Source organism: Pholis gunnellus (assembly GCF_910591455.1).
Source record: "Pholis gunnellus genome assembly, chromosome: 7".
Classification (NCBI taxonomy): Eukaryota; Metazoa; Chordata; class Actinopteri; order Perciformes; family Pholidae; genus Pholis; species Pholis gunnellus.
This window is the reverse complement of record NC_136533.1, coordinates 21,006,132-21,022,108: the sequence shown is the minus strand read 5'-3', so window position 1 is coordinate 21,022,108 and position 15,977 is coordinate 21,006,132. Positions and strand designations below refer to the sequence as shown.

General features: G+C 46.2%; 1 protein-coding gene across 1 annotated transcript in view; it reads right to left on the bottom strand.

Annotated features, from left to right (window-relative positions):
• znf423 (zinc finger protein 423) overlaps positions 1-15,977 on the bottom strand; it is a 130,069-nt gene that overhangs the window by 70,980 nt on the left and 43,112 nt on the right. Inside the window, exons 4-6 of the mRNA XM_079163174.1 lie at positions 1,409-1,586; positions 679-803; positions 396-477 (exon numbers count right to left, since the gene is read on the bottom strand). Of these exons, the coding sequence (XP_079019300.1) occupies positions 396-477; positions 679-803; positions 1,409-1,586 (385 nt within the window). The remainder of the gene's footprint in view (positions 1-395; positions 478-678; positions 804-1,408; positions 1,587-15,977) is intronic.

The window sequence follows — 15,977 nt, the reverse complement described above, 5'->3', positions numbered from 1 at the left end:
CCTTAGAAGACTAATTGATGATTAGAAAACCCTTGAAAACAGTTATGGTGGTGAGAGAAGCTATAAAACTGGCCTTCCTTTGAGCTAGTTGAGTATCTGGAGCATCACATTTGTGGGTTCGATTATACTCTCAACATGGCCAGAAAAAGAGAACTTTCATGTGAAACTCACCAGTCTGTTCTTGTTCTTAGAAATGAAGCTATTCCATGCGAGAAATTGCGAAGAAACTGAAAATTGACACGAAATTGTCTGGGTGACCCCAAACTTTTGAACGGTAGTGTAAATAGGAAGAGTCAAATAAAACAACTAGAGTCAAGAGTCAAAAGAAAGTCAAATGAATGTCAGATGAACATTTCGATCAACATTAAGAGTTTCTAAGAACAGGAAGCAGTTACCTGTGTGTCTTCAGATGGATCTTCAGGTGATCAGAGCGGGAGAACGCAGCTTCACACTCCTGACAACTATACTTCTTGTCTCCTGTGTCAAGTAGCATATTTATGAGAGGTGATTTGATCAGAAAAACAAACCCAATATATGGTAGACACCCCAAACACTGTCAGAACAAATGTGTTGCCAAGTCTGATTCTGGTGTTTTCCATTATTCAATGGATCTGCAACCTATTTGCTCTTTCTATGCCGATGCATACACTTAGCGGGCCTGGAGGGCTTATTATCTACCTGTGTGGAGTTTGACGTGGCGGTCTCTGCTCCTCTTGTGCTTAAACAGACGGCTGCAGAAGGTACACTTGAAAGGCAGCTTGTCGCTGTGGATCTGCTCGTGGCGCTTCAGGTAGCTCAGACGGCTGAGGACGATCAACGGGAGACGGACAGTCATTCACAGAGGCTCACGATGCAAATGAACGACCTTCCATTTGAATGTGCATTTTCATGTTTACGGAGTTGCTTGACAAAATGAAAACTTCCACACCATAATACATTTCAGGAAGTACGCACATAAAAGATGAAAGTGACTGCTGGTTTCACTCCCTGATAAATATAAGCTGGCCGTCTTTGGTATCAAAGGCAAATTGAAATTCAAACTATTTATAATATCACTGCATCCATCTAATCAGAGGAATACAGAGGACAGCTGGGTATAAGAAGTAATACAGAGGATCATGATGATGACTTTATGGTGTGTGTGACAGCTGTTCTTAAAGTGGGTCTTAGCTCGTCCCTGGAGATGTATGTGGGAAATGTATTCACCTCATTCCTTTCACTGTTTGCCTTAGTGCTCCATGTTTCCATGGCGATATAGAGAATACTGTTTATTCACGTACACATTGATATTCAGCATATGAGGAGGCAGCTGAACAGCCAGATATGATATCAGTGTCATAGTCTACGACGGCCACCGAGACGGAACCGGCCGCATCTCGGGGAGGGCAAACGACAGCGAGTGTTCTACCTGAAGGACTTGTCACAGAACTGGCAGGGGTACGGCAGACCGGCGCCTCCTTCCTCCTCGCCGCCGGTGGCCATGCCGAGGTCACAGCAGCCGTCGGGCATCTGTGAGGGCGATGCCACGTCTTTACTGGAGGGCGAGGAAGGCACCCAGGACAGCCCTGCTGGGTCATCATCACCGTCTGACAGAAAGGGAAACAGACACGGGACATTAAAAAAAAAAAAAAGAAAGCCTTTGATTCATCTGCAGCCAGACACGCATATATACACACATTTTGTACACAGCTGCAGGATTTATATATATATAAAAAAAAAAAGAGAGATAGGCGAGCGCAGACAGAAAAAAAGTGGGGGTAAAACAGGGAGCATTAGAATGATTAAGAAGAAGTTACATCTTCCTTGGAAGGCAGAAGGCGGTAGAGGCAGCCGGTGGGAGTTCAAATAAGAAAAAAGGAATATAAACTAAAAAATAAACACATTTATCCTGGTTACACACACACACACACACACACACACATACATACAGAGGGAAAATGAGGATGGCAGAGATGAAGAGAGAGAATGAAACAGAAGAGCGAGACACACTCCGGCAGCAGCAACATCTAAATAGAAAGCTCCAAGAACTATGTATCCCCGACGGAGCCCAGAAATAAGGACAGAGTGTATTTTCTCTCCCTTCATCCTCCCTCTGCAGCCATCCCTCGTTCCATCCCTCCCTCCCCTCCCCTCACCTCCCATCCCTCCATCCGTCCCCGAGGACCATAGATCCGCCTCATCATATTTTCATTAGGGCCTTGGCAGATTGAAACGTCGGAAAAGCGATTAGGAGATGTGGAGAGCAGAGCGGAAAGATGGCGATATTTTCTCCTTTTATCTGCCATACATAGGAGATTATGCATTGCTCTTTTCCTTTTTTTCCTCTCTCCCTCTTTTTCCCCCTCCCGTGCAGTCTGGCGCTCGGGCGACAAAAAGGCCACGACTCCTTTAATAGACACTTCAGAATGGATTTGAGGCAACAAAAGAGGGAACTGAATAACGCTTGATATTGTTCTGTTCTTCTTTGTGAATCTCTGTGAAGCAGCGCAGTGAGGCAATTTAGCATTTGCCTGAAAAATATAAAGAAGAGAGCAAGGGAGGGGGGGGGGGTTTCTTTGCTTTTATCTGATAGCTGTATCAATTAGGCCAGCAACAAATCAAAGAGAGAAAATATAGAACTGTGTGTGTTAGGATGGAGAGATTGGGAGAAAAAGAAGTCGGACATAAGGCCAATGTGTGCAAACACTCACAGCGCAGACGTGTGCAGAAGAGAAGTTCCTGCTGATCATTTTAGAAACCTCTCCAATGCACCGTTTTACCTCAACCTACACTCATGTGCGTCTCCCGTGTGTGTGTGTGTGTGTGTGTGTGTGTGTGTGTGTGTGTGTGTGTGTGTGTGTGTGTCTAGTCTACTGTGTGTTAGGCCTAGCCGAGAGGGGGTGGAAAACGGATCCTTGTGATGAATCGATCGCAGAGAAAATGTAGGCACTGCGATGAGCAAATAAAAATCAGCAGGGGGTTCTGGGTTAAAAAGAAATAGTGGAAGCATGACTTATAAATTTAACTAGAAGCTAGAAGGAAAATAGAAAAAAAGGTTTCAGAAAACATCAGAAAATAGAGATATCAAGATGAAGCTGAACAGCAAGGCAAGAGGGAGGGAGAGCGGGTGACAACGAAGGGTGAGGGTGAGTGAGACAGATGGGGGAGACAGTAAAATTGAGAGTATGAAAGGAGGAGGATGAGGGAACATGAGAGGCAATGAGATGAGTAGCCTTGAGAGGATGAATGTGGAACATAGGGGGGAAAAATATAATTTTGCTAAATGTTTGAAAGATATTGACAATGTATTGTCACCAACAAAACTCCGGCATTCATTCCAGATTAGTTTATTTTATTTTTTCTAAAGAGGAAAGGAGGCAGCGAAGGGGGAAGAGAAGGCAATCTACTGCTTGAAATGTTTCTTGAAGTTATAAATAACTTACTCACAACCCTGCTTTTTGACTTTTTGACCCGCCCACCCTGACCTGGGACCTTTCCTAGTATACGCCCGGCCTGAAAGCAACCTAAACATGTCGACCTCCATCTATATCGATCCCAAATCCATCAAGGTCAAATGATCGGGTGGGATCTTAGCAAGCATTTGGACTTCAAAGGTGCGATTCGCAACGTTGACGAGGGCTCCGCTATATTCAAGCGTCCCAGTAAGTCATGACGGTGTGCCTGAATATTACCACGACCCTGAAACTGAAGCAGCTAAATGGAATTCAGCCGACATTTACTGTATACGTACACCTGTGCTGACAAGTAGCCAAAAATAATCAATGGTAGCATGCTTCATTTATGAAAAATTATGAAAAATCTAAAAACCAACATTTGAGCTGCATTAGGAACACGGTGCAGATCAAGTACTGATGTTGAATTCTTCCTGTCCTTTACAGTCCAAAGAGCTGAGGGCTGCTTCCGTTTTTTTACATATAGTTCATTTCTTTTATGCCACTGAGTCACCCACCTTACAACACAAGCATCATATCCTTGGGTGAATAAGAGGCAGAGCAGACTCTATTCTGTCTCCATGTCAGTGACATCAACAGGATGAATAGATGTACCATCTACATGGAGCAGGGCTGGTGCTAAAATGCAGTGCGTCTATAAAATGCCAATCCAGACAACTCCCGCTGCCGACTCAACAGGGGACACGTCTTTAAGTGTAGCCTGAGACAGATTAGTGATACTGTCTCCAGCACAGATATTGTACACGCTCACCCCCCCCCCCCCCCCCCCCCCCCCCCCTCTTTCTCTTGTCTGTGTCGGACAGGATTCACTCAACAATAACCGGAGATACAGAGCATACAGTCGAACACTCGACGCAAAGAAACACAATACGGCCAGTCGTGGTTCAGCAAGAACGATTTGATTTCAAGTACGTGTTATATTTAGCAAAGTAAAGAGGAATGGGGGTGTGAATGTACCCTTGAAAAAAAACAGTGAAAGTGTTTCTTCACAGTGCTGGTCTGGACACATGGGGGTCATTATAGGCACACCAGTAGGAGTCCGTTATGGCAAAGTTTGTGAGCTGGGAAAGTGGGAGGAAGAGAGACAAGAGAGATTCAGAGCAAGAGGAAGAAATCACTTTTTGAGGGGGGGGGGGGGGGGGGGCATTGAGAAAGAAGGGGAGGAGAGATTAGCGTCATTAAAGAGCCCTAATCCTCTGACTAGCGTGGCTGGCGCTAAAATGGAGGATCACACGGCTTTTTAACGGCGCCTTTGTCAGTGGGCCGCGAGGGGACCTGGCAAGACAAGGCCGAATGGCAGACTGGGAGAGACTGGAGGATGGGGATGGGGGAGCGAGGAAAATTTCAATGAAAAGTTAAATTAGAGAAGAATCCTCGAGAGAAGATGGGGAGGATGGCTGGTTGCAGGGGGGGGGGGGGGGGGGGTGTTAAAATAAAAAAGAGGGCAAAAAAGTAGTTGTGGGGGGAGAGAAAGAGAAACAGGCAGGAGCAGGCGGACACTGACACACGCTGTTCAAACCCCCGTCTCCTCCTCCTCCTCCTCCTCCTCCTCCTCCTCCTCCTCCTCCTTTCTGTTTTTCTCTGGCGAATGAAAACGAACGAGAGGAGCGGAGTGGAGGACCACGGGGCCCCAACTGCTCTGCCGCCGCTTTATCTCTCACACTGCAGTCCTCTCCTTTCCCATCCATTCCCTCTATCCTTCATCCCTCCCTCTGTCCCCAGCAGTCCCTCTACTCTTCTGTCTTCATCTCTCTTCCACTACCTCCCTCCCTCGCTCCCTCCCTCCGTCAGCTTTCATGTCGTTACTCATTATAGCGCTGACATCTCTCCCTCCGTCCCGCCATCTCTCCCCCTACTGGTGTTGGCCTTCACCCCTGTGTTCTCGGCCTGGACGGGACCGAGGGAGAGAGGGGGGGGGGGGGGGGGGGGTTCCAGATGGACAGACTCTGAACTCCAGAGGAGAGGGAAGAGATGGCGGAATGAAAGGGGAGACAAGAAAGAAGAGGAGAGAAGAGGAGAGGAGAAACCAGGGGTCTGTGATGAGAAATGGAAAAGACCAGAAAGGAACTAAACGGACCGCCTGAGTCTACCTGAAACGGCAGACGCACACAAACAACACACACACACACACTCCCCACATGGCTCTCTAATAGGCCAGACAGTGTGGCAACGTGTGGAGGACACAGCCTTGGTGAAACACTCTAATGAAGAGACACACACGCTGATCAATCTCTCTTCATGTTTCTGCCTCCCCCGTCCACTTGCCCCCTATCTAAACTCAGTTGCTTTGTCATGACTGTCACACAGAGGGAAATGGCATCAAAGCAGCAGAGTTTATCAGATGGAACTCTGGGTAAAATAAACTTTGGAGACTATTGTGATCTCCAGATTTAATGATGGTGAGCGGTTTGGACCGTTCCGAAATGTAAGTCTGGAAACTCACCGGCATTTGTGAAATATTCCATATGAGGCTGTAAAAGTGGCAAACTGGCGAAGTAAACGACTCGATGGGCTGACATGGAACCAGCACTCACGAAAATGAGTTCAATTAGTTCGCTCCGGATAACAGCGGCTGCTAAATGCCTGAAATGGAAATATAATCCACGTATGTCGTGCTTTCTCTCGTTCCTCTTGCTTTGATGTTGGAATCAAAGGAGCTCAGACGGTAGCAGCAAAAAAAGAGAAAAGGTTCCGGCTCCCAGTGCTGCTACTGCAAGTGCTAAAACTGCCTTCTGCCTACTGTTACAGGCAGACAATTATGAATTAACATTAGAAATGAATAAGTTCAAGTCGGATAAGTTCAACACGCAATTGACTGTCAAAATAAAGTAATATTTCCTTAACGCCCCAAGAAAAGAATATGTATTGGAACCAAAGTTTGAATATTCTTGTATCAAAGGAATTATCTCAGGTTTTAACATACCTTTCATCCTTACTTTAATCTAATTCAGAATAAGCAAGTGATGTCCTCATTAGGAGTTACACTGAAAATATGCAAACAGGGCTGTTTCTCCAAATATCAACAATGTAAACCTGAGTAATAGTGTTCTGACGAGTTCAATGGACGTGTTCACCTTGGGTATAGCTGTCTACCTGCTCAAATTTGCATCCTTCTATTAGCCTGTCTTTCTCTCCCCGTCTCCCCTTCCTGCTCCCTTCCTGCTCCCTTCCTTCCACCTCCCGACCGCCTCGCTCTCCTTTCCACCTTTCTGTTTGGCCATCGGCCCAGACCTGCACCTTTCCCAGCGAGACCCTTGCTGACCTCCTCTCCCTCCATCCCACTCTCGCCTCATCCCTCCTTCCACGGCTCCCCAGGCCCCCTCCGATGGCCCCAGGCTGCTCCGAGTGTGCACACCCACACACACACACACGCACACACACACACACAGCCCCAGACTCACCATAGGGGGCAGAAAAACAACTTCCACCCTTGGCTCTCTCTGGGCAGCCAGGCACAAACTCTCTCTTATTTCTTTCCCCTCTCCCTCTCTCTCTCTCTCATATAAACACACACACAACCACAATTAGAGTATAATTCACTACTAAATTAAGTTTGACGGAAAGCAAGCATACCACACACTTGATCTTTGTAAAGAACATCCTGCAGGTTAAACAAAAATAGCTGCTGCGTCGTTTTGGATTTATGCAGAAAATTGCAGCCTTAATCTGAAGTTACATTTCTGTGACAAATTGTGTGATTTACGTTTTTTACGGTGTTCAAAGGCTGCTTATTACTTCCTCTTGGCGTGATGTATGAGGTATGAAGTAGCCAAAACAATAGAAGTGACCAAAATCCACTCATTTAAATAGTCTTCCTGGAGCACGGGATAGCCACAGGAAATAAGAAAGCTACCGAGCTAGTTCTGACATTTTCATCTCATGAGATGCAACAACATGGCCTCCACACAAACACCAAAGTCTGCAGAATGCATCCTCTATATGGTTGGCTGTTAACTGGGTGCAGCGGTTTCACACGTATGCTCTTCCTGCAACCCTGGCCTGTGCTTGGAGGACCCACAGTCCTCTGTTACTGTCCTTGCCACACACGAGGGATGCGGTCTGTCGGGACAAACGCACACATACGCGCCACAGCGAGGACAGACAGAAAGGACGGTACGGTAGTCTGTCCGGGGCTCGAGCCCCTGAGGACACGGTGGATGGACAAACACACACACACACACTAAGCAGGCTGTGGGGACCCTCACCTTCTGCCCTGGGAATGGGTCCGGCTGCTTTGGAAGCTTTTGGGCGCCAACTGCTCCATATGGGCAGTGTGTGTGTGTGTGAGTGAGTGTGAGGGCAGAAGGTTAGGGGCAGGGGGCTGAGGATGGGGGTGGGTGGACAGTGAGTTGGCAGATGACGAGTTTGTCCAGACCACACAGCATAATATACTATATACAAACACACACACACACACACACACACACACAGAGAACACATACAGAACAGCGCAGCATTCAAAGACGAGGTCAGCGCGGCTTATAGAATGAATGAAGTCCACAGTCAGAGGTTTATCTGAGACTTTTAACAAGAGTCAAGAAGACGAACTTACGGAATAGTTTTGTTTGTCTCAGGTGGCTTTAAAGTCAATGCAACATACAACAACTATCCTTAGATCCTCAAAGAAAGGGGAGAAACCTCGAGAAGAACGACAGTTAGAAGTGGTTTTATGGATTTTGACATCAATATTAGTTGTTTTTTTTAAGTAATCACACATTTTCAAATTTATTTTTCAGACGTCAACAAATATCCTAGGCAGTATTTGACACACCTGTGTTGTCATGCTTGTAATTATAAGAAAACTAATGAAAATTGGGAAGCATTGAATGGTGCTGCATGTTGAGCTGAAACATTTAGCGGATTGATCGATGACATGAAATGAATCAGCAAGTGTTCAATGCGTTTCAACGTCACTTTTCAAACAAAAAGGTCAAACACTGACTGGTTCCCTCCTCTTAAATGTGAGGATTTGCGGCTTCTATTTGTCAAAAGTGAATATCTTTGAGTTCTGGACCGTTAGTTGGAATGTGGGAACCAGTGATGACCGTATTTTATTTTATTTTCTTACATATTATAGAACAAAAGATAACGAAAAGTCAATTTTCAAGCTGAAATCACAAACAATTATTTCTAGGCTCTCACATGTAAGGATTGTGAGCATCTGTCTTTTGTGATATTAAACTGAATGAATTTGTATTCCAGACTGTGGAATAAACAAGCAATCACCGAGACATCACCGTGAGCTTTAGGAAATTGTGAACGGCATTTTTCATTTAAAAAAACAAAACAATTGTTGCCGTGTCAGTAGGATGAAAAATAATTAACCTAAAACAACTTGTAATATTTAGTGCCAATTCAAATGCATGACCTGTGTTATCTACCATACTAATACCACATCGTGTTTCCACAATAACATCAACACACAGCTAGAAGACATGAACACTCGCATGCATGCAACGGCACACAGACTCTCTCACACACAAACATACACCATGTGGTAGAGGAGGGCTGGCATCTGCTTCCTCTTAACACACTTCCCTCTTTTTTTCTCATCCTCCCTCTTTTCAAACTCGTTCTCAACAAGCCTTTTATCTCACGGTGCCCTGATTCCCTGTACTTCATCTCTTCTATGGCTCCAGTCAAAACAGAGAGCAAGGCACTAACCAGGAGGGTTAGTGGTCCCGTGCCCTGCGTAGGAAACCCCCCCCCCCCCCCCCCCCATCCCGCTCGCTGTCCATCTCGTCTGCTGTTTGTTCACTCAGAAATGAGAACCAGCTGTCAGGCAGAGTGTTAGACAAACAACAACACCATGCCAACGCACACACTCAGTACAGTAAATATGCACACATGCTTGCATGAAGACGCGCACACAAACACACAAAGAGGTGTGGTTGCGTTGTGTGAACGCCGGCGGCTAAATGATCTATTTTTAAGAATGAGGTTTGGTGGACTGACTCCGCTCTCTAACCTAGAAACACATTCACCTGAGTCTCACACACACACACACACACACACACGCGCCCGTAAATGCACACACTCACGCACGTAAGGAGGCCCTTGGATGTTTCAGAAATACCCACAGAAGTACCTACATAACCGTAACAACGCACATACAGTTATGAATGAGAACAGTCGAGTTATATTTCAAAGCGATATTAGTGCCACCTGGTGAATTATGATGGACAATTGGTGCTAGGCGAGAACCTCATACAAGTTTGTGTGCGCATTCATCATCCACTACTAATGGATGTGATTGATCTACGGATGTATCAACAATATCACACACACACGAGTCCTCACACCTTCACCTATGCGTATGTGGGACCTATAAATAAGAGATGTATGGCAGCTGGTGCTCGCTGTTCAAACCACAAACACGCTGATACACGAATACACAGGTAAACAAACATGTGGATGTGGTACAAACGCACCGAGAATACACACCAACTGTGTCTTTTTAACAAACTCGTAAAAGCCTCTCCATTTAGAGCAAAGTAACTGAAGCAGTGGCGGTACATGAACTACCGAGCGACGGATATGAGGGGAGAGTGAGAGGGAAAATGAGGGGAGGGAGACAGAGAGGCAATGTGGCTCATGGAGTCTCGTGGGAGAATGGTAGAGGGGGGTCCTGTGCCCAGGGGAAGACCAAGAGCAAGCTGCGAGAAGCGGGTACCTCCTGCACACTGCTCCCCTTCCCTCCCTTCCCTTCTGGAGGACGGGATCCTGGACAGCCCCCTACTCACAGTTCCTAAACCCCCCATGAGGAATACATGCACACACACACACACACACACACACACACACACACACACACACACACACACAGACTGAAGAGGAGTCCCGAGGGGAGGAGCAGAGCAGAGCAGAACACCTGGACCTGCCATTAGTGACACACTCAGGGATTAGAGGCACAGACGGCAAGAGAGGTGGAGAGAGAGAGAATGCTCACTGGGATAGACACACACACACACACACACACACACACACACACACACACACACACACAGACACACACAGACACACAATGTTCAGAAAGTAATATGCATAAACTTACACATGCAAGCGCCAACAAATGGAAACTCAACCACAGTAAGGTGGCAAAAACTTGGGGGTGCATTCATCAGACAAAATGCTAGATTAATTTCCCTCTCAGTTCCAACATGAATAGAACAGATATTAGCTGTAGCGTGCGGTGTGTGTGTGTCTTTTGTAGCACAGCCTCGAGGCCTCATTAACAAATATTTTATTTTCAAGATAGTCAAGCAAAATGTACACATTCAGCTCTCAAATACTAGTGAATCAATCTGAAAGAAAAACGATTGGGTATCAAAACGTAATCCACACAAAAAGCTTTAGTGCATGAAGTCTTTTTGTCATTCCCTCTGGCAAGATCAGGTCAGCGCAGGCTCTCCTGTCCATCTGAAGGCATTTAATCTCACTCATACTGACTGACCACAGTCTAGATAAGAGGCCTGACCGCGTCACCAACTGTGTATGGCTTTGTATGTGTTATAAGGCTCCAACTATGTTTTCGTGAGACAATATTCATGTACAGAATGTACGCTGTGTGCAAGTTATGTCCTGGATGGTGTTCTTAATTATACACAGATAGAGAAATAAAAGGTATACAAGATGAGTCACCTTTCACTGAGACAAAGAAAGGGAAAAGGGGAAAAGAAAGAAAAGAGCAAAAGGATGGAAGAAGTGTGGGGTAGAAAAGTATCAGAAATCTCAGAAGGAAGTCCACACACACACACACACACACACACAGTCACACACAGTCACACATGGCTCAGCTTGGCGGATGTAGGTTGTAATTACGGGACCCCCTGGCCTCTCACTCTCTGTCTTTCTCCTTCTCTGCCCTGTCGACCTCTCCCCCCCTTTGATCTGTTTCATGTCGCCAGCTCTCTCACACACACACACACACACACACTTGTCTCTCTTTTTTCTTTCCAAATCCACCTTTGTTTCTGTCTGTGCGTTGCTCCCTGTGTGTGTCTGAGCGCTGCTCTTTGTTGCAGCCAGTGTGTGGTCTCGAATTCAAACAGGAGCCTCTTTTCTGGACGGTTTGTTTTGAAACCCCTCTTTCTCTCCTGTCACATTGAACTTGATATTTGGGGATTATTCCCTCTCTAACTGACCTTGTGTTGGCATATGTACGTGTGTCCTCCTCTCTAGATAATTGGAATTTGTGAAAGTAAAGGTGACAAACATAAGAATGTAGCTGCTACCAAGACACAGACAAACTATCTGCTCCGCTTTATTTCTATAAATGCATTTTCTTGTTTGTGTGTGAGTGAGTGAGTGAGTGAGTGAGTGAGTGAGTGAGTGAGTGAGTGAGTGAGGTATACTTGATGAGACCCCAGAAAGTGTTAAGTAAAAATGACAATGGATTTAAGATCAATAATCAATATCTCCCACATTTAATGTGTTTGCATGAGTTTTGACATCTTATACATCTTTTGGTAATTTGTCAGTCTCAAAGCATGTTTGTGGTGTGTGTGTGTGTGTGTGTGTGTGTGTGTGTGTGTGTGTGTGTGTGTGTGTGTGTGTGTGTGTGTGTGTGTGCGCGCACATAGGTAGTCTAAGTTCTTTGAGGGGAAATTGGTCCCTGCCAAACCCACGTACATACCTCACACCTTTCTTCTTACCGCTGTGACTGCCCAACAGGAAGAAAAAAAACGGGAAAAAAAACACACACTAAGGCACAGTTACAGACAAGACAACACAAACACTTTGAGGAAGCAGATGCATGCACACTAACATGGTTTCATAACACGCAGAATGTAAATGTAGCAACGCAAAGGGGTCGTGAAAAAGGGGAGTCACGCACACGGTATGGGACATGAATGTGAGAGCACATACAAAAAGAAACGGGAAACACGCGGCACACAGAGACACGCACACAGTGGGGTTGGGAGTATCTGTGGTGGAAGGGTGCAGATCAATGGAGACCACTGACTGGTTGGTCCCCGCTGCTGAAAAGCGGATTGCTGTGGGACCCAAACTATTGTAAAGCACCACACTGACTTCAAACGCGCACACACACACACACATTGCTGTAGACATGCAGCTGAACATACGCACACACACACACACACACACACACACAACACAAAGTTAATACATATGAGCGCAGGCGAACTCTACTTCTGTCTCTGCATTTCACACACACACACACTCACACACTCTCTCAGTTAGCGGACGCTAACAGTGTAATAGAGCGGTGAGAGCAGAGAAATGGAAATGCCTCTTTGACTGACCGGGGTTCGCTGTGCTTTCATGCCTTTAGAGGGGACCCCCTAGCATCAGCATGGCTAATCTCTTTCTCTTCCTCCCCCTCTGTTTGTCCCTCTACCCTCACCCGTGTATCCCTCAATCCTCCTCCAATCTCTTTCTCTCTCCCTACACCTGCTCGCTGCCCCCCCCCCCCCCCACCTCTTTGGTCCACCCTCCTATATTCCCCCCCCTCCATCTATCTCTCCATGTCCACCTGCTCATGTCCTGATTCTCCTTTTAGTACTCAAGGCTAACAAGGCTACTGACAGCAGATCAGATTGCATACGGATTTCCAATTTATACTTAAGAGCACACTTGGATGTGTACATTGGATTCATTTCTTTCACCGCCTCCCGTCCCTCACGTCTTCCCCTCCACCATCCAGTGCCCCTCACCCAGCTTAAACACCTGCGTGGCTGTTTCTTCCACCTGCAGCAGATCCGTCTCCCTGAGCGAGCCCTCACTCCTCCGTCTCTCCCTCTCTCCCTCCGTCTCTCCTCTGTTTCCCAACCCCCTCCCCTCGGCGGAGGAGCAAGCTTAAAGCACAAGCATGCCCCAAAATTAATTTAAACGGAGGAATTAAATTAAAAGCGAGGCCTCGGGAGTTTTATTATGTACTAATGTTTGAACCGCTAACTTGGATTGTATTTCTAAAATATGAATAATTAAGGACTGGTGGGGGCTATTATTACATCAGGAAAGAGGAATGGAATAAAGGCATCATGCTACTGGAGTGGATTTAACAGAGACTGATTAGGCCTTCGTTAGGAGAGGGACATTAGCAAAACACTGTGTGTCGGTAGATGGTGAGCTGGTGCAGCATTCTGTGACACTGTACAGGGCTCAGCGTGAGGCGACATGCTCTCACCCGCTCTTCTCAGTACGTTTGAGTGTCTCAAACAATTCCAATAGAACTTCTTTCTTGATGGAAATGAGCTGAAGCAAAGCTGTTGTTAATGTCATCAGTTACACCTTCGTTATTGCTGCTGTGAAGTGTCAAAGTATCTGATCTATCTTCTGTCAGAGTATTCAAAAATGACGCCCAGCGCCGTACCTCACCATTGACTTACACAACACATCATTCAATTCCACTGATACACAATGGACATGCCACCACAGAGGACATGAAGCATAAAATAAAGCGATCCCGAGGGTCTGCCGTGCATTCCTTCTGTTGTGTCTTATGTCACTAAATTCCTTCACGGATCACCAGAAAATGGATTTTTTAATATATGTATAAAGTTTTAGACGTAATATTTAACTACCCCGCTTCACTGGAAGATAGGACATTGGTGTATTGTTTCACAAGGTAGAGTTCCACTTTGCCTTCACTAGTGTGTGGCTTCACACTGTAACTGTTGGCTTTTATAGACGTCTTAATGGGAGCCGTGTGTGCTTTGGACTCTTTACCTTTAAAACTGACCTCTTCTATAACTACGTGTACACAAAGTTAAGTACATTACAAATACACACATTGACATATCTTTCTCATTCTCTGTCTATTGCCTCAACACTGTGATCCCCCCCCCCCCCCACACACACACAATCTAAATCTCCTTCCAGTGTCCCACAGCCCTATCTAGCTGTCCTTAACTTTTTCTCACACCGCTTCTCTTCTACGAGATTCTCTGTTTGTGTGATTGTTTGAGTATGCGTGTTGCACTCCAGCATTATTAGTCTTCTCGTCGCGTCTCTGATGTGAAGCCCCCCTTATCAGCCAGCGAGCAGTCAGCTCCCAAGCCCCCCCCCCCCTTCTGCAGCTGTCACTGCACCTCCCACCACACACACTATTCTCTGAGGACTAACTCTCCAACACACACACACACACACACACACACACACACACACTCCAAATACCCACATACACTCCAAACGCAGGCGCACACAAATCTCTGCACACAAGCACGATCGGTTCTTGACTCGCAGTCACAAGCAAAACATTTTATCTGCTCGTTCGCAGGCCGCATGGCTTGGCAGCCAACAAGGGGGAGAAATATCCACTCACCCTAACCCACCCAAAACCCCCCGAAATGCCCTCTACCCACCACCCATTCCCCCACCGACTCAGTACTGGCCAGGAACAGAGAGAGAGAGAGAGAGAGAGAGAGAGAGAGGAGCCCGAGATGGTGGCAGGCCCACGTAGCAGTGCTTCTTCCTGGGGGAGTTCATTACTCCAGCAGGGCGCCAGCAGCAGTGTTGAGGTAAAGCAAGGCCTCAGTCAGCCAAGGAGCCCACCCCAGTCATTGTTTCACAGCCCCCGACAGACACACACAGACAGGTGCAGCAGCCATTGCAGTGACCCACGCTGGTAAATACAAGTACAAGAGTTTCCCCTTCCCCATCTTTCCCTTTCTCCATTGTTGTTGTTGTTTGTGTTGTTTATTTGAGCGCCCCGTCCTGCAGCGCTCCCCGGGCAGGCCTCGCTCCTGACTTATTTAGCAGTCTGTTTTCTATCACATTTGAAAAATGAAGAGCAGATTGCTTAATATTTCAAGACATCCCACTTTCTCGGGTGAGCGAGAGACAGAGACAAAGACAGAGAGAGAGGGAGAGGGAGAGGGAGAGGGAGAGAGGGAGAGAGAGAGAGACCACAGGAGGGGAACGGAGGGAATACGAGGGAGGAATTCTCTTGTTCCTTAACCCCAATTCTAGGATTCATGCTGGGAGCAGAAGCACGCATGATCACACATGCGCACGCACACACACACACACACACACACACACACACACACACACACACACACACACACACACATATGCATTCCCCCATCACTCAGAAAACACAGTGATGATAAAACCTACATACAAAATGTTCACTTACAAATACTGTACAGATACTGTAAACACACATTCATGGCACCATGTACCCTGATGACAATATAGATCAAAGGAAAACTATGCTGGCTGAGTATGAACATACTGTATCGGCCTCCCCAACCATACGTTCACATTCCCATACAACTAAACTCCATTCTCAATTACCTTTCAAGGGAAAGACAGATTACGGTTGCCGTTTTAAACATGTGATGAACGTTGTAAGTTGAAAGAAAACAAAAAACGCGACAAAATGACTTGGGTCATGTTTAGGCAACAAAACTGTTTGTTTAGAGTAAAAACATCGTAATTTGGTTTGAAATGAGAATATTTGTTGATTATGAAAAAGACAAAGTCGATATTTATTTTCACACAGGACACACACAGCGGCCTCCTGGGTGAAAGTCCTGCATTAGGCATCATATCATC